The 18,838-nt window shown below is 44.0% G+C and overlaps 1 protein-coding gene and 1 non-coding gene across 3 annotated transcripts in view; both read left to right on the forward strand.

Annotated features, from left to right (window-relative positions):
* PTCD3 (pentatricopeptide repeat domain 3) overlaps positions 1-18,838 on the forward strand; it is a 36,415-nt gene that overhangs the window by 561 nt on the left and 17,016 nt on the right. The window contains exons 2-24 of one of the 2 annotated variants that reach the window (XM_035326009.1): positions 325-371; positions 1,360-1,399; positions 2,557-2,602; positions 3,253-3,321; positions 4,491-4,595; positions 5,026-5,149; positions 6,212-6,327; positions 7,083-7,156; positions 7,445-7,532; positions 7,622-7,682; positions 7,969-8,051; positions 8,698-8,842; positions 10,726-10,776; positions 11,305-11,388; positions 11,962-11,990; positions 12,523-12,626; positions 13,796-13,874; positions 13,962-14,052; positions 14,498-14,583; positions 15,231-15,379; positions 15,811-15,852; positions 17,181-17,339; positions 17,671-17,736. In XM_035326009.1, coding sequence (XP_035181900.1) covers positions 325-371; positions 1,360-1,399; positions 2,557-2,602; positions 3,253-3,321; positions 4,491-4,595; positions 5,026-5,149; positions 6,212-6,327; positions 7,083-7,156; positions 7,445-7,532; positions 7,622-7,682; positions 7,969-8,051; positions 8,698-8,842; positions 10,726-10,776; positions 11,305-11,388; positions 11,962-11,990; positions 12,523-12,626; positions 13,796-13,874; positions 13,962-14,052; positions 14,498-14,583; positions 15,231-15,379; positions 15,811-15,852; positions 17,181-17,339; positions 17,671-17,734 — 1,936 coding nt within the window. In that variant the 3' untranslated portion in view covers positions 17,735-17,736. Of the gene's footprint in view, positions 1-324; positions 372-1,359; positions 1,400-2,556; positions 2,603-3,252; positions 3,322-4,490; positions 4,596-5,025; positions 5,150-6,211; positions 6,328-7,082; positions 7,157-7,444; positions 7,533-7,621; positions 7,683-7,968; positions 8,052-8,697; positions 8,843-10,725; positions 10,777-11,304; positions 11,389-11,961; positions 11,991-12,522; positions 12,627-13,795; positions 13,875-13,961; positions 14,053-14,497; positions 14,584-15,230; positions 15,380-15,810; positions 15,853-17,180; positions 17,340-17,670; positions 18,354-18,838 lie in introns of those variants that run through there. The other variant, XM_035326010.1, reaches the window with a different exon arrangement.
* On the forward strand, positions 7,759-7,901 carry LOC118167289. The gene has a single exon (XR_004751086.1). It is a non-coding gene; the product is annotated as a small nucleolar RNA SNORD94 (small nucleolar RNA).

The following is an 18,838-nucleotide window of genomic DNA, read 5'->3' on the forward strand; positions in this document are numbered from 1 at the left end:
CTTTAGGGTGAAGGTCAGCATTAAAACACGTTCCCCTGTCAGAGCTGCAGTAAGGCTTTAGTGTTGGAATGCTCCATGAGGGGCAGGAAAAGTATCTTAATGTAAGGGTTTTTTTATGTTAAAAGCAGTAACACCTTTTTGAGCAATTGTAAGAAGGTGATGTGTCCAATTCTGACCAATATAACAATAACAATATAACATTTCCAGCTACCTTTTCCTCATTAGTGTTGTAATTAATTTTGACTTGTAGTCCAGAATCTCATTAATCTGGTTTTGCTGTATTAGTGTGACTACTATGCACTGAAAACTCTGTTTGGTTTATAGGTGCTCTTCCAGTAGTACAGCTCAGAAGGCTGCTGAAAACATAGAAGGTATGATATTTCAATTACTTATTTCTTAATTTTGTTTTAATTTCCATACCATATGCTCTGTCATGAGATAAAAAAGACGCTGAATGCCCTTTCCCTTTATTACTTTCTCTTTCCCCTCATCTTCATTGTGAAGAGATGTCCCGGCTTAATTTGCTTGATTACTCTCACCACCAGCCTGCTCTGATCAGAGAGCGTGAACTGAGTTGTCCGCTTCCATGAGCTGTCCAGTCGCTCCTTGAAACAGAATAAAACTGACAGTGACAGCATCCAATAGCAAGGAATTTTTCACCTTAATCCTCAGAGTTTTCTTCTCTACGTTCCGTACCGTATTGCTGCTACAGGCTGTGGGAAGAGGAGTGGACAGCTCATGGAAGGATCAATACAGAGGCAGTGGGAAAAGTGCCTCTGGGGGTTGTAATCAGGACTTACCTGCATATTCCTTGGTGAATGAGTTTGCTACAGTGCTTTGCTAACTACCCCAGGTTCTTTTGGCATTGTCTCTTCTCTGGGAAAGCTGGGAGGGTTGACTTTGTTCAGCTCTTTGTGCCATCAGTTGGTGTCAGGCTGGAGGAGCTGGAAGTGGAGAGGGCACTTTGCTGCGGTACTCAGGCAAGCCAAATAGGGGAAGACAAATGGGCAGAGGCAGCAGACTTCAAAGTGGGAGACTGAGAGCAGGAAAGCAAAGGACTGGGGAAGGTTGGAGCTCAAGCTGGAGAAGGATGGTTGAGGAAATGTGCCTGAGTAAGTGGATAGGTCTCTGAGGCAGGAAAAGCCTCAGTGCCTTGGTCCTGTCTCTGTGTGGGACTGCTCATCTCCCTGCCAGCCATTTCTGTTACCACCGCAATAAATTGTGGCCTATGCCAGACTGTGGTTTTGAAGACTTTGCTAAAATCTTTTTATTAGCTCAAATCATCAATTTTGATTAGGTCAGAGTTTTCTCTGGACACCTGTTAGCTTTTAATAATAACTTTAATACTGTTTCTCATAGTTACTCAAGAAGAAATTGTGCTTCCACGAAGGAAAACCTGGTGAGTGTTTACTGTTGGAATATCTCTTGGCCTGCAAAAAAAATAAATCATTGTTAGACAGCTGAACATAACCTGTCTGTGAATGAGACTGGAACATGGCTGTACCAAGAGAAACTTTTTTTTTTTTTCCTCTAGGAGAAAACAGGCTGTTTATCTGGGTTATAATTAGTACTTCACTTGAGTGTGTACAGCAAAGTTGAAAAGGAAAATTAAGGTTGCTGTAATCTTAGATTTAATGCTCCAGGAGGGGCAGTTGCTGCTGGGAGCTCTGGGAATATTCTTGGCTCTTCCCCTTAGTGCACAGTACAACCTGTTTCTGCCCTCTCTTTCAAAAAACATTATTTAATTGTAAGCATAGGTCAGTTACTTTGCAAGATATTGCATTTGCTACAAATCTGCAAAATCAATTTAATTTGGCTGCCTGCGTGTAGGAATACTTCTTTCAGCAAAATAAACATGGCCATTGATAGCCTGCTGAATAAAACCCTGTTTAGAAACAATACAGCTGAACAAAATCTATTTTGTTGTGGTTCTCTTAGTACTCTGAAGCAGTTAAGCCAAAATTGCATGACTGTACCACAAAAAATAAACTGATGGCTAAATGGCGTCTGTATGCAAACCCCGAACAAGGCCACCTTCACCTAAACACTGTCAGCAGCCTTTTCTTTGTGTGCTTGAAACACAACCAAAATCTTAGGCTCCACAGACAGGGGAGTTGCAAGCAATATAGCTTTATTTATTTATTTATTTATTTCCTCCCAAGATTTCTCTTAGAGAGGGCCTCGTGTATCCCGTCCCTCAGAGTTGGGATAGCCCTAAGGGCCTCTGAGAGGAGCTTTCTAGAGAATTTTTTCTCTGTCCCTTCCCTGTGTTCTGTCTTTCATAATGTATAATGAAGGAAGTGGTAGCAGGAAATACATGATTTTTTCTGTTTTTTTTCTCAAAGTCTTGTCTTCTCCCTGTAGTTCAGGAGTGCATCTGTTTTTGCATTTAAACTTTCTATCTCTTACGAAAAGTGCTGTTTTCGAAGTGAAGCAAGCCCACTGTTTTCTAGAACTGAAAATCCTTACAGGCTGTGATAATCCTGTGCTTATTCTGTAATACATAACGCTAAAAATCTGCAACCCAGCTTTAATCAAAGCTTCTTTTACATTTAGGGATAAACTAGCAGTCCTCCAAACGTTGGCTTCTACTGTGAATAGGGTAAGTAGCTTTGCTACGATCATAGATAGAGGCCAGACTGTTCCTCCTCTTGAGTGCTGGCCTGTAACTCTGGAGGCTTTGACTTCTGCCTTGGCCAGAAATGAAAGACAGGACTTTTGGTTTTCACAGGGTCTTCTCTTTTGCTCAACACTTTTTGCTGTGTCCTTAAAGTCTCTTTCTGGTGCAAAGAGAGCTGCAACTTATAGTTAAAAATACTACAGGAAAGGCTTTACTATTCTGATAAGGCTTTTGCTAAAATTGGGAGCAAGTTCTCTTACCAGTTTAGCTTTCCAGTCCTGTCTCTATGCTGTTCTTAAACACTGTCTGGAACTCTGGAAATTGAATCTGATCCTGCAAGTCCCTCACATCTCCTGAGGCTGTTAAAGTTTGGGGCCCTACTTGCTTTAGGGTCGCTGCTTGTCATATACCAGTAAGGCCCCTTTGTGGTCACATGCATATGCCTAACAAAAACACCTTTTAAACAGTTCCCAAACAGCCTAATCTATTTTGAACAAGTGGAGTTCTTGTAAAATGCAAATTGTTTGGTTATGATGGAACTGTTGGTCATGCCCTCTGTCCCTTGAAGGGGTGTGGTACACTACAGCATGCCTACGTACATAAATGAAAGTCCTGGTTTCTCCTTTCTACAGGATCCTACTGCTGCTCATTATATGTTCCAGGATGACCCTTTCCTTATGCCAAGAAATTCAGCTAATGCTGTGAGTATTTCCTTTGAAATCCTTGGAAGTTTCTTCCTCCTTTGCCCAGGCTTTGAGGATGTTACCTATTTGAAGTCTTGTTTTAATTACAGAAGAAAATGAAATATCAGGGTTCTTTTTGGAATTCCTTTTATTGTTTTCCCTCTGTGTATGTCTGAACACACAGTGACTGTAACGTTTTTCTAGACAAAGCTACCCTGCCTACGCAAAGTTACTTTTATTTTTTTCCCTGAAATGTAGGGACCTTCTGTTTGCCACAGCTCTGTTAACGTTCCTGAGTAAGTGGTATTGCAAGCGTTGAGACTTGTGCTTATGGTTTAGTTCAATTTGAATTATATGTGAAATAAAACCCGTATGGTTACTGGTGTGCCTCTTACTGCATGTGATTAATTAGTCGTTGTGGCCAGCTGCCAGGAATTTCATCCACAGAACAGCTATTTGGTAACGTAGGTTTTTGGAAATAGCAATGAGATAATACTAAAAAGGAAGAAGGAACGGAGTTTGTCTATGACGTTACCTTTGCATAAGATTAAAGAGTGTGAAGCTGAGGCAGGAGAAATCAGAACTGAAAATAAGGGCAAGAAGAAAGTGCTGTGCGTGATATTAAGGTATGTTTTGGCAAGTCAGTGACAGGACTAGGAGAGCACTTCAGCAGTTCTTTGGCATAGCAGCCATGCAGTGAGGCCAGAGGAAGGTGAAGGAGGCTTTCAAATGTCCAAAGTTTTTTAAAAGAAGCAGTGAAAAAGGGGCCAACTTTCGAACTTGAGGAAAGGCTGCAAATGAGAATTGGGTGATGCCAGTGATGCTCTTGAAAACAAAAACCAGAGAGAAACTTCCTCAAGTCATAGCTCTAAAAAGAGGGATGAGCTTGACCTTGAGGTAGTAATGCAAAGTTCAGATGCATCTGATACAGAACTTCATTCCTTGACTAATAGCGTAGAAGCAAATGACCATCTCATTTAAAGAACAAACATCCTTAACTTGGCATAATACCAGAAGATCTATGTGACATGTTGTCCTGTCCTTGTCTTTTTACTAAGAGCTGAAAATATAGTGCGTTTAATTTGATCCCATCAGAACACTGAGTGTTACAGAACTGTTTTTCCTTGCTCAGATCCTTTTAGTTATGTGTTTCTTCATCAAACTCTTGTTCTCTCCTTCCTATGCAGCGCCTGCTTTCATTGTCGAAGGAGTCGGGGAGAAATGCTGCAAAATACATTATTAAGCAATTTCCTCAATATTTTGACAAGATTCTTGCAGAACCTAACGTACCAGTAAGCTTCTTGCTTTTCATTTCCATAATATTTGTGCTCTGTCAGGTAGTGAAATCAACTGGGCAAAAACTAACGTAAAATGATAATTTTGACAACTGGTTTGCAGACATCTGTGAAAGAAATGCTGTGTTCTCAGTGTTTTCAAAGTGAAACTGAAGTAGATTCAACATCATACAGGTTTTTCAGATAAAAGTAAGGAAAGAAATGCTGTTTAGATGTTGACTTCTGTGTAGGAAAGTGGGAGATGAGGATGTGTGGTCCCTCATCACCGGCAGGACTGCTGCTGTTGGGCTGGGAGAGCCTAATAAAGGCTCTTATCCAATGAAAGATTATCAAAGCAGTGTAGTGGGTGAAGAATTAAATGTACTTGGTTAGTGTTTAACAACCAGAAGGTTTGAGCATGTGCTTAACTTGTCCTCTGTGCTTTCAGTGCTTGATGCCCATGACTCTCACACCTCAGCTGGAAGGAGTGAACGAGGAAGCTCTAAGAGAGCGCATCAACCTCAGGATGGTGAAAGCCTCTGTGGACCTGTTCGATCAGCTCCTGCAAGCAGGTGTGTGGCTGCCTACCACATTCTGAGCTGGAGCTCTACTTAAGTTGTTGAAAAAGTGTTTTAGTAGGTGGCACAGGTTAACATAAGTTGGTCACCTTCAATTGGAACTGTAGAGGTAACCGCTTCATGCGTTCACATTCATCTTGTCTGCTTGAATTTGGCTGTCAGGGGGTGTAGTTTAACCCATGCATAATGACAGAATTCCCTGCTGCTTGGTGTAACTCCACCCAGAGCATGTGTGGAGACCTAAGCTTTGTATGGAGTCAGTAACGTGGTCATGAAAACTAATTTTTTCATGACTGTTGTTGGTCTGGTGAACTATTTCTCCAGAATTATTAGGCCCTCCCTATCCATGGCTTGTCTGCTGCCACTTTGGTGACACAGAACAAGGAGTTTCCTGACCAAGGGGCAGATGGTATGAGGTGATACTAAGCTCTTTACTGCTGTGGTGGACTGGTACGGCACACCAGTTGAGTGCCCCATCTGTGCCCTGCCTGCAGTAAATGAGTCTGTCTTGGTTCTTCCTTACTCGGAATCTTATCTCTGTCGAGGGCAAACGAGAAAGAAGCAGTAGAAAACAAACTGCTACAGCCTCTGAAGGAGGAAAGCTTACTGGGAAGGTGAGACCTCCTCATACCCACTGCAAGATGGAAAGAAGATTCCATCAGACCACTCTTTTGTTGGTTTTAAATCTGTTTCATAGGAAATGTATCCTTGTAGTTGTGAAAAGCACTTGACGTTCCAGTTGCAGTGTTGTTTCTGCCCATGCTGATTCACAGTTCTGGCTGTTGGCTGCGACTCCCTTCTCCCACTTGGTCAGGAAAGCTCAACCCTTTCTGTGGCATTAATAGAAAAACAGATACACCTGTTTACTTAAAATCGTCTTCTGCTATAAGTGGTTCCAAGGAAATTTTCATTTCATACCTCAGTTCTACAGACTCGCTAGAGAACATCTTTGTCAGAAGAGAACCAAGTGGTGGTCAAAGGTGCTGTGACAGGGCTGTACATTGAATACTGTGCTTTTTCCTCTCTCTGACTGCTGTACGTTGTTGTTTCCTGTAGGTACTCCTGTATCTCTGGAGACCACAAACAGCCTTTTAGATTTGTTATGCTTCTACGGAGATGGAGAATCTGCTCAGGAAGAACATGAAGAGAAGGAGGATTTGGAAGAGTCGGGGGTATGAAAAACACGTTGAGTTCTATTAGTTGTAGGAGTGTATGGAGGTGATGTCAAGACTTTTGTACTGTGATTCCCTAACAGGAAGATGGCATGAGGTGAGGTGGGTCAGATGCAGTCAGCATTCCCTGGAAGTACAGTAGCTATAAAAATCCAGTGTCTGACCTACTAGCAAAAGTAGTTTCCTTGAAGATGAACTTGGCAGCTAGAACCCTGTATCAGCTTAGGTCTGCTGACCTGTGTTTAAATACATTTTTCCCACTGCCAACTTTGGTTTAGTAGCTCACCTCCAATGACAGCTTCTAGTACATCTAACATAGATGAGCATGTTCGTTTTATTCCAGCCCAAACCCTAAAATCTGGCTTTTAATGAAGTTTAGGGCGGCTTGTTGAGAGCTCAGAGTATCAGGTCACTGGGTTAGCAGGAAATGTGTTACACACGACCTGTCCCTGGGAGGATCGAGAGAGAAAGAGTTTTATACATGATGTGATATAGTCTAAGTACTTCTAACGGTTCCACAAATTATATATAATTTGCCTCATCAGTATGTTCAATAACATAAACAGGATTCTTAATTTAACTAGTTCCCCAAACATTATAATGCAAATCATTTTAACGTAACTCATTTTAAAAAAACAGCTTTGGTAGCTTATAAATTCTTACTGAACTTCTGTGTTGTTACCAAAACATATCGTTTGACATTTATCGATAACTTTGAATTCTGAGAAACTCACTTGTGCAAAAAATCTCTTCAGGTGAATGCTTCAGAGCAGAAAGCTCCAAAGAGACCACTCCAAAGAGGTCCACGCTCGTCTGGCTCTAGATGGAGGTATAGAAAATGTTGCTGATCTTCTTGCATTCAGTGGACTGTGCATTTGTATTGTTATAAAACTGACTTTAAGCCCATACTTGCAGGCATTACTTGTTAAGTACAGCTTCTTTCAAAGTGCTGGTGGAGGTCTAGTAAGTGACTGTAGAATAGCTCAAAGGACGAGGTCTAATATATTTGAATGTCAGCCCCTAGAAGTGCAGCCCATAATTTTTTGTATTTCAAATTGTTTTCGTAAAGGTATCTTTAATGGAGTTTTTTAACGTCCAGCTTGTTTGTTGATTCTAGGGAGAACAACAATGCTGAAAGGATATTTAAGATAATGCCAGAGAGGAATGCACACTCCTATTGCACAATGATCCGTGGGATGGTCAAGGTGAAGTCACCTTTCAGTGCTGAGAGGTGTTTTCTAACTTTTCTGAAGTGTCACACAGAGGTAATTTTCTTTGTTCATTTTTTTTCTAGCATGGCGCTTCTGCTAAAGCTTATGACATGTACACAGACTTGCTGAATGACAGGCACAAGGGTAAGTGCCTGCTTCTTTTGGTTTATGGTCTTCTGAGTAGCAGAAATGAGTTGTTGGGTGTGCGACTATTTCTTTCATGGCAATGATGATTGGCGCAGGGGTACGGACCTCAGCTAGATCATGGGAGCTGAATGCAAACTGGTTATTTCAGTGCAGTTGGCATGTGGCCGGCTCACTGGAAACAGATTTGCATGAGAACTTCGCCAGAAACTGAGCCATGTTGTAGCAAACTGCTCTCTTTAGACTACAGTTGTCAGTTAAAGTGAATCATCTTAACATTTTTCAGCTGATGTGCACACGTTCAATGCACTGATCACAGCAGTCCCGTTTCTGAAGGACAGGTCCGCAGAAAGATGGGAATTAATCAAGGTAAGGAGGTAGAGAGGAAGAGGTAGGAGTGTGGGGGCTGGCTCTGCATTATTGGTAGAAGTTTGCAGTTATAAAGCTCATTTTTAGTATCTTACAAAACTGATGCTAATATCTGTTGCAAAGGAATTTTGCTGGTTTAAGCATGCAAACTAACTGTGAAGGAGTGAAAAACATACAAAACCCAACCTTATCCCTGCAGAACAGTTTGCCTACTGAGAACTTACTGATCGGAGAGCTGCCAAGCCAGAAAGTAATTGGGGGGAATTATGATGGGAGATAATTAAAAACTCCTCTCTGAATTGCAATTCATAGTGTTGTGATGGAAATGGAATTTTGAGGGGTAACATCAGAGGTTTCAGTTCTAATGACATAACAGCAGTAAGGAAACTTAAGAATTTCCTTGATATTCTGGAGACAAACCTCCAAGATCAAATGTGTTGCAACTTTGTGGTCTTGTTTCTCCTTGAAATTAATTTAAGATTAGACAGTACTTCCTTAATAAATGATAGTTGAGGCAGTGTTATTCGCTTGCAGGGTGTGAGAAGGATTAGGTTGGTGAATTGCATCTGTATCCGCTTGAAAGTGGAACTGTGATCCGTGATGTATGAAACCCTGAGGATTTGTGTGTGTCTTGTTGTCTTTGAAGATCTTCTTGAATCACATGGTGCAACAGGAAGTGCAGCCCAACGTGCTAACGTTTAATGCTGTGCTGAAGACTCTGAGGCGGTGTGGTGGCATAGGCAGAAGTGTGGCTATATCAGTAATAAAGGAGATGGAAGCGCTCGAAATTGGTAAGAGAACCAGAACGCCACCTCCAGAATAGCTAGCTTAAGAGCTCAGCAACAAGCAACACAGCGTTTCCAGCTGTATAGGGAAAAAGTTCAAGGCCAGTGGAAAAAAGTATTTCTTGCTGTGTTCCTGATCTTGCTGTTTGTTTCCTTTTGCGAGAGAACTGAGACAAAAAAGGTGTAATTTCTAGTTGTGGCCTGCAGATTTTAAATTGAATTGTTGTCTTCAGAGTCTCTGTTCTCTATTGATTACTAATTACTGCGTGGGTGCATTTAGCCCCTTGGGACAAGTAATGAAGCATTTTGGTCTTACAGTCCCTTAGTTGAGGAGCATGTCTGTCATTACAGTGTTACATCAAGCTGCTCGAGGACAGGTGTGCTTATGCAGTGGGAAGTAGGTCCTAGCCCACGCGCTGTTTCTCAGCTGTATCCTTACTGCAGTATTATTGTATAATACATATATATATGTATTGGGGATATATGGGATATTATATAACCCCAAGCAGAGCTACAGGCTGGGAGATGAGTGGTTGGAGAGCTGCCAGGCAGAGAAGGACCTGGGAGTGATGGTTGATAGTCGGCTGAATATGAGCCAGCAGTGTGCTCAGGCAACCAAGAAGGCCAGCAGCATCCTGGCCTGTATAAGAAACAGCGTGGCCAGCAGGGCCAGGGAGGTGATCGTCCCCCTGTACTCGGCTCTGGTGAGGCCGCACCTCGAGTACTGTGTTCAGTTTTGGGCCCCTCGCTACAAGAAGGACATGGAGGTGTTTGAGCGAGTCCAGAGAAGGGCTACGAAGCTGGTGAAGGGTCTGGAGAACAAGTCTTACGAGGAGCGGCTGAGGGAGCTGGGCTTGTTCAGCCTGGAGAAAAGGAGGCTCAGGGGTGACCTTATCGCTCTCTACAGGTACCTGAAGGGAGGCTGTAGCGAGGTGGGGGTTGGTCTGTTCTCCCACGTGCCTGGTGACAGGACGAGGGGGAATGGGCTAAAGTTGTGGCAGGGGAGTTTTAGGTTGGATGTTAGGAAGAACTTCTTTACTGAAAGGGTTGTTAGACATTGGAACGGGCTGCCCAGGGAAGTGGTGGAGTCACCATCCCTGGAGGTCATTAAAAGACGTTTAGATGTAGAGCTTAGGGATATGGTTTAGTGGGGGCTGTTAGTGTTAGGTCAGAGGTTGGACTTGATGATCTTGAGGCCTCTTCCAACCTAGAAAATTCTGTGATTCTCTGTGTAGAAATAGTAATTAATATAAATATACTCACAGCAGTCAGCTGAGTCTGTTAGTTTCCTGTGGATCAAGGAGTAAACTTGACGATCCACCCAAGCCGTTTGAGGTCTGTATATCTACATCTGTACAGCAGGAAAGCTTTTGATGGAGATGTTCTGGTGATGCCAAGTCAACTTTTTAAAAAGCTGGGAATATCTGCACAGCTGGTGTGATGTTGTAGAGTGCACCTTACCCTAGTAACGAGCCTGCTGGTACAGTAGAGAGATGTTCATGAGCAGAATAGAAAAATAGGTGTGGAATATTCACAGAATCACAAAATTTCTAGGTTGGAAGAGACCTCAAGATCATCAAGTCCAACCTCTGACCTAACTCTAGCAGCCCCCACTAAACCATTGCTGCTGTTAATTTAGAGCAGGAAGCTTGGCTGATTGTCCTGCAGCAATGTGATGCTCCAGCTGACGGCCCACCCTCAGATAACGTTTTTCAGAGTTGTAAAGTGTGCGGGTGAAGGCTGGTCCAGCATTAGGGTGGAAAGGGAGAGCGATGATAGAGCAAATTCTGCATGCTGCCTGACTAGGAGGTGTGGAGACTGAGTTAGCGTGGGCATAAAGCTCAGCCAAGAATACCAAAGTAACCTCCATGGTTTTTTTTTCTTTTCAGAGCCTAGCCTTGCAACGTATGAACATCTTCTCTATATTTTTTATAGATCTGGTAGGTGCAGTATCAACTTGTCTGTGACTGTGTCCTGTCTAACACCTGCTTTAAATGCTTTACAAATGTCTTTGCTGTAAGCTGTTGATGTAGGACATCAAATACGACTTCCTACGTGCACAAACCTAGTGTTAACTGTTCTGTCTGATTCTAGTTGAGTGAAGAAAAAGTTAGAGAGTATCCGAACCTCTTACGGGAAAGAAAAAGTCCTTGTGCTTTGAGAACTGGCAAAACTGGAAAGAAAACCCCTTTTCTTTCCATTTGTAGCTTCAAGTCGGTATAGCTAAAGAGTAAATGCTACTCTGTTCTTCTGCCCCGGTTTTCTGTGGAAATAGGGTGATACTACAGCAACTTGTAGTGCAAAGAAAACGACAGCTTGTGTGGAACACCACAAATAGGGGTACAGATAGGAGAATCTTGACACTTGTTTGGAAATTGTGGTGCTTGCTTCCATTTCCATAGTAGCAAACACTTCACTAATGGAGCACATAGTACAACTGCCATATTGCTTGTCTGTCTGTCCCACAGTTGATCTTGGCCCTTCAGGCATCATACATGAGGTGCTAGAAGATGTTGAAAAGAGGAGTTTCACTGCCCAGGATCCTGATGATGGTATGAACTCCAATATATCTGACAACCTGTATTGCTTAAACATCTCTGAAGAGTTAGCTAGTGAATTTCAAGTAGTTTTAGCCAACTGGAAAGAATGTGTGCAGCTTGCTTATACCAACCCCTTCTGATACATTTGTGTATTTTTGGGCAGCTCTGGGGCGTAGTAAAGAGGTGGGTGACCTGCCTGAACACTTATCTCCGCTGCATAATGAAGAAGGAGGGTGAAACGGCTGCCTTTTTATTTTTAAACTTGCCTGTTTAACAAATATTGCTGGTTTGGGTCAAATGAGAATGTAGCTTTTGTAAAACTGCCCACATTCAAACAGATCATCTGCTTAAATCTGAAATCTGGCTCCAAAAGCCCAGCAGCGTAATTGCCTCCAGAACACTGGCTGGCAACCATGGCAGGGTTTCCACATATAAAGTCAGAATCCCTGTTACGTTGTCAAATTTAGCTACAGATTCAGCTTTCTAATTGAAGATGTCTCGTCTGTCCCATGGGAGGCTGGGTTAATGAGCTACTGTACGTCTTCTTGAAAGCAGGAAACTAACAGTTCGTTTTTTCCATTTCAGCCATTTTTTTTTCCACAGCTATGCAAGCAGTAAGTACCTCTTCCCTGCAGTCACAATTCCTTTGAGCCCTCCAGCTGTTTCAGAATTGCCTGTGAGATTTCCAGCCTGTCTCATAAGATTTAGCTCTTAGCATCTTTCCTTCTTTCACCTGTTTGTCACCTCCTGTAACTTTTCTCCATAATTCTGTGTTTTGTTTTGTTTTTTTTTTTCTGCTTGATACTTTCAAAGATAGTAACTTGTATGCCTGACACTTGCACCTCTTGATAGAGACAGCTACACAGCTCTTGTCTTCTGTGCCCTGCCTCCTGCTTCTAGCAACCCTGCAGCAGTCAGACAGCCTCTGCAGTTTCGGTTTAGGTTAGAGAGCAGCACTGGCTCTTGCCCACTGAGGGAGTTGCTCATTTGTCTGAACTAAACACAATGCCTAGGCAGTCACTGCACTGAATTGCTTCCCATTTAAAAACTGCTGGCTTATTAACCTTCATACTTCTTGAAAGTGACTCTCAGAAGAACGCACTGTGTTACATTTGGTAGCTGTAAAATCTGACTGGTTTATTGCAGTGCTGCGATCTTAAGGATATCAAGCTTGCCTATCGGTTAAACAAGGCAATGGAGAAGGGAGATAACTGGAAATTCTTGGACATTGCTCAGTTAAATTCCTACTGGTGAGTGAAGTGCACTCCATGTTTGGTGTCTTGTGTATTGTTGTCAATTTGAATGTAAATTAGAATTCAGACCTTGTGCAGAACATTACTTTGTTGAATATCAGCTAGCGATTATATGTGCAGTTTGGGAATTAGGTGACAAAGTACCTCTTAAGAACAGTGATAGCTTAGGATTTATTTTTGGCTTGTTGCCTTTTCTGAACTGAAAGTGTCTTGGAGCATGAGAAGTCAGATGAATTCATGAGCTCGTAAATGTCAGAAGGCTAAATGTGTAAAACAGATTGTGGATCGTCATCAAACTGTTAAAATTATGCCTCTACAGTGGTCCCTCTTGTCCAGCCAAGAGGACAGGGAAGGAACAGAAGTCTGTAACCCAGACCCTTCACTGCCTCAACTTAGCTTAATCCCCCTCCAACAACTCCATTAACCAGATAAATTTTCTACAGTCCTGTTGGCCCCTTAACATGGCAATTCAGGAGGCGGCTATGGTGGATACACCAAACCAGCACGCACAGCAGGACTAGCTCTCTGCTTGCTGCTGCAGAGAGAGGCTGCAGTGCACCAGGTGTACCTAGGCACCAAACTCTCAAGTAATTTTACTATTTGTCTGTGTAACCAAGGCATCTGGATCACGTTGACCAATGTCATCAACTGCTGCAGTCACTGAATGTAATTAAGCACTTGGATCAGACTGATTTGAAGAAAAGCATCCTAAGGCAACTGGAGATGCTCTAGTAAATTCATGAAAATAATTACCATCAAAATAAGTGCAGTTTCAGAGTAGGATGATTCTTATGATCTGGCTTCATTTAGCTTGTAAGTAAATCAAGAAAAAATAATGGAAATTAATTTCAAGTGATTCCTAACCTGAAATTGTATTTGAGAGGGGTTCAGATACCTCAAACTTGGTGCCAAGCAGAAAGGGTGCATTGTTTAGGGACTTTAAAATGCAGTGGCCCACTTCTAATTCTGCCAATTACCTAGTGTCACTGCAAAGTTCTCCCCCCAAAAATGCTACTGCTTGGTTTGATTGTACTGAGTATTGCAGTCGTACAGTGAAACTTCTATGATGTGCGGCACAAGTATGATCAGAGCACCATTGTTTGCTGGCCCTTCTCTGGTTCCAATGATCTGATTGTTACTGAATCAGCATTTTTTCCTTCCTGTAGGTCAAAATTCTTTTCACTGTTGTGTATGATGGAACAAATCGATGTTGTGTTGAAGTGGTACAGAGAAATGCCCCCTTCGGTAAGTGTATCTTATTGCAAGCAAGCTTTCAAGCTTTAGAATGAAGGGTACGGTTACAGTTCACTGAAGTGATTCTTTCTTCCTCAGCTCTTCTATCCGACTCCTAAAAATATCTTGGACCTCCTTCAAGCGTTGGATGCAGCCAATCACCTGGAAGCGATTCCGTCGGTCTGGGAAGGTCGGTGATAGCCACGTGGTCACGTAGCCAGCTCCTCTGGTAGAGGCTGGAGGAGTGAGCAGTGGGAGAACTTCCCAGTGCTCAGAACAGCCACAGTGAGATGCGATGTCATGAGGGACATTGTTGCTGAGTACAGTGGTGAGGTTACTTTATTAGAGAAAGGCAGAACTGATAGCACAGACTACTGGAGGGAGCGTGGCTGTGCCATATTATACCATAAATGTTGGTAATGGTTAAATGTCAGCATCTTGGAAAACTGAATGCTCACCAGATAGCACCTTAACCAACAGTCCAGATTTAATTCCATTTAAATTCTTTGCACCTTAAGCAGGAGAGACAAACACAGATACAGGCTTTAGCACATAGAAAATAGCCTACTAACTACCCTACTAACTATTGTTGTCTACTACAACTACCATACTAACTGTTGTCTTTATCTAAACAGATATGAAACTGCTCGGATTTAATAGGAGACAAGACCTGTTGGAAGAGATTTTGTCTTTGATGAGCAGAGAGATACATCCTGAAGAGGTAAGGGAGCCCAGTGAAGAGAGAGTAGAGGCGTGTCCCTATTTCTGTATATGACACACAGACTGTATTTGAGCTGTGTTATTGTCCCTGGATATTAGAAATCCCATGGCTGTGCATATGCTGTTAGAAGTTCTCAGATCTGTGGGAGCTTGTGCAGCTCTGCTAAGCTCTCCAGGTTGTGCTCAGCTTGTAGAGAAACCTCAAACTGATGCAGGAGAGGATGATCACTTCCATACCAGGGTCTGGAAGAGGAATCCGGCCCAGCAGTGAGGGCTGCCGAGCCAGAGCCTAACACATCTCTGGGGGTGGCAGAACTTGGGCATTTTTGCCAAAGATGTCAGTGCAATGACTGATTTCTCAAGCTGAGGAGGGCTGAAGGCTTTTGCATGCTGCAGAGTGCTCTAAATGCAGCTTTTCCCCCCAAAAAAGCTGTTTTGGAGCCTGCCTGGTGGGAACGATTGTCCTGAGAGAAGAGGTTTTTTTCTTCCAGGATTAACTGCTGTTAATTCACAGCATTAAATCAAATTCACAGCATTAAATCACATTGGGACACACCTGCATTGTGTGCAGAGGGTGTTGGAGAATGGCACTGAGGAGGATACGTTGATTCAAGAGATGTTGGAATTAACAGCATGATCTCTTCACAGACTCAGCTGGCATTTGCCAAGTGTGCTGAAGACATCAAAAATGTCCATGAGCAATCCTGGAGGGAGCAGGCCCCGTTAGCGTGGACGGGCAGCGCGCTGGGCCACGTCGCCGTGTTGTTCTCCAGGGTTGGGAGAACGCAGGACGCTTGGTACGTGTGCGGCTGTCGGGAGCTGTTTGCTTGCTGGCGCTGAAGCTCAAGGCTTAACCACAGAAACCAAACACCAGTGACTGATCCTCTGTTAAACAGAGATGCTTTCTTTGTGCTGGTTTCTTTGAAACAAAGAAGCGACAAGCACCTTTCTAAAGATTTTAAACTTGTCACCAGTCACACTTCCGATGTTTCATGCAGCGTTTAAGATATTCTCTGTTAAGCTGTTCAGTGATGTTAGCTGGCATACGTTGCGTCCGTGAGAATACGGCATGGGAACTGTTCCAAACCTGGGGGAATGTCCTCAGGAAACACAAAGCTTGCCTGGGTTTCAGCAAGGGTTTCTCTAAGAGATTTAATGCCTGTTTCTTCCTGTGTGTGTGTCTTGTTTGTTTGCTTTCTTGTTTTTATTTGTTTGTTCTTCTGAACAGGAAGTTGATGGAGCGTTTCCAGCAAGTCAACAGGATTCCCACGTGAGTGTACCTAGGTTTTGTCTTTGTGCGCTGAGCCCCCCTTTGGTTGGGATCTTGCATTTCTGTTACAACCAACAGTAGTGCTCCTTATCTTACTTCCAAAGTGTGTGTGTTTGTCCCTGTGAGCTCGGGTGTTTATCCAGCTGATATATTCTGAGACCTTCCTGCCTGCCAGCAAAGGTGACGATGCAAAGGGAAGTTTGTGGGGTTGATCCTTAAGATGTCATTGAATGAAGCTGTGGGGTGTGGAGAACGCTGTCACTGATTGTCTGCATGGGAAGTCAGTTTAAGCAGCATTCCTGAAAACATCTAATTTCCCGTGTGCTCAAAAAAAAATCTAATGTGGTGTTAAGCAAGCACTGGTGCTTCAGAGGTGTCCGGATTTCTGAAGAGAAGTTTATCAAGTCAGATCCTAAATTTTACACATCACCCTGGTAGGCTACAACAGTTAGCTCTTTCTAAGGATTTTTGGGGAAGAATTACCTATTTGAAGAAGCAGACAACTTCTAAGGAATATAATGTGTTTTAGGAAAAAAACTACTTGGTGCTTACATAAATGAACACCTTAGATGTTCAATCTAGGACGTCCAGTCTTAAATCAGAGATGCATCACGTTCTCTGTGGCATCCTGCACCCACCAGGGTGTTCGGTACTGAGGGCAGCTGGTAACGGCGCTTTGCTGTTCTGCAGACACCTGCCAGCATGGCCAGGGAAGATTGATGCTGCCAAGCCACCTCAGAGCCCTGTCTCAGCAGGGGAAATAAGGGAAGGAGAAAAATGCTCTTTGCGAAGTTGTGGTGCAGTTGGTGGTTTGTGGCTGCCATGGGTTACAGGTGTGAAAGGAAGGAGTTTCCCCTGCTGTTAACAAATGGGTCTTAGGGCTCTCCTGGTTGAAATGCCCCTTGCTCCCTGCAGCACAAGCTGCAGACCCTTAGTTATTTCCCTGCTGAGAGGCAGGAAAAGTGTCTCAAGGAACTGCCACAGTGAAGGGGCAGAGCCAGCACTGGGACATGAGGTGGGGCTGGAGGAGCAGAGCTAGCTAGCTAGAGAGGAGGGTTAGGCTGCTGCTAAGGTGGGGTCCCTATCCTGAGCAGTGAGCTGCTGCCCTCAACTTTGGTGCAAGGAGAAGGACTGCTTCCTGGAAGGAGAGGAGCTCCCAGCATGCCATGTCAGGGTGGCTGAACGCTGGGGTGGAGTTCTAACACCTCTGGCAGGAGCAGAATTGGGCTGGTTGATCTGAAAAATCTGTCCCTTCCTTTCCCGCTGTGAGTTCATGGCCACCTCCCCCGGAGCCCCACAAGCAGTCACTCTTTCCTTTCTTCTTGCAGCGACCGGGTGATGGATGAGTTCTTGAACTGTGCTAAACAAACCAATTCCCCCGACGAGGCAATTAAGCTGGTAAAGCTGGCAGCGTCCCTCGGTCTGTCTTCAGTACAGAGGCTTAAAAGCAGAGCAGAGAAGGAATTTGAACTCTCTGAAAGCCAGAGGTAAGTTTGGAGTACTTACCCCTACTGCTAAAGGGGTGTAGTAGGTGGGGTGCTAGAGGGGTAATTCCTGGGCAGAGGCTTCTCTTCTGCTGGGGTGACAGGGAGAGAACTGGCTTTCAGAACATGCCTTTATGTTGGCTGATGGATTCACACCCCCAGAAATAACCCCTCCGGTTTTGATCCTACCCCACCTGGGAGGAGATGAAACCTTCCATTTTGATTTCACGTTATTCACGTGTTTGGGGAACACATAATGCTGCCTTTGGGGAGGGGAGGTTACAAAAGGCTGCAACAGGGGACTGATATTGACTGAAGGGTTTAAAATTTACAGGAAGGCCTTGGAGAGCATCCAGCCAGACAGCGACAGCAGCGATAGCGACAGTGACAGCGACTAGCTGTCCCTCCTGCCTTCCCTTCGGGAAATCGGGGAGCAGCCACTGCCATTATGGCAGGAGGCTCCCACGAGAAGTGAAGCCACTGAAGAGATGGCTGGGAGCTGCCGAGAACTGATTTCTACCCAGTTCTGCAGCACTCCAGGCCGTTCCAACTGGTAACCTCTTGGCAAGAGGATGTTGTCCTCCACAGAGCAACCAAGAAGTTGTCCTCTTTCACGGTCTTGGGAACTTCAAGGTGGGCTGCGGTACCCAGCGGTCCCTTCCTCACCTCTCACAGAGCGTGCCTGAAGCACTGCAGGGAGAGAGAGTGCTGTATTCTGGGAGCTGCTCAGTGGGCACAGCTCCTTGAGCAAGACTTTTCCTGGGCCTCCTGTGATGTAAACCTGTGCTGGATTTAATTCGTTTCATGCTGACCTTCATGAATGACTTGAAAATGATGTTTGCTCTGTATGTAAACACTGTAAGCAACACAGCACTCATCACCTGTGGTGTTTTTAAACCTCATCCTTTTTGGGGTTTGGGGACAGGCTTCAGACTGGAGATGCTAAAAAGCTGCAGTTCGTTAGCCTCTGTACAGCTGGAGCTTGCTGCATCTAATAAATGGCTGACACTAAATACAGCTGTGTTGTGAAGCAAAAAATGTTGATTACAACATGGAGCTGTTGATTACAGCATTGCTGCTGGTCTGTGAGAGACCACTAAGTGAAGTTTGTACAGAATACAGCAAAAAAAGCTGAGGAGGAGACCGCACAGACAACTGCTGTTCTGTTCTCTGCCTCAAAAAGTTTTTTGAGTTGGTTTGTTGTGAACTTGTACTGAAGGTCCTGTTCCTGACAGTGCTAAACCCTGTCCTTGGGGTGGAGGAGTTAACAGCTGCCTGCCTGCGACCTTGGTGCACCCAATGCTGCAGGGCAAGTCAGAGCTCACTGCTGGGGGAGGCACTCGAGGGATAACGAGCTTGGGACACAACAGCTGCTGCAGGTACAGCTACAGCTTAAGGGCTAAAAGTAAGGCGCTGCTCATGTTCCAGTGAGCTGGGCAGTAAAGCTGGGCGAAGGCAGTGTTTGCTGCTTCAGGAGGTGAACAGGCCTTGTGCCAGGAACG

This window comes from Oxyura jamaicensis, chromosome 4, assembly GCF_011077185.1.
Source record: "Oxyura jamaicensis isolate SHBP4307 breed ruddy duck chromosome 4, BPBGC_Ojam_1.0, whole genome shotgun sequence".
Classification (NCBI taxonomy): Eukaryota; Metazoa; Chordata; class Aves; order Anseriformes; family Anatidae; genus Oxyura; species Oxyura jamaicensis.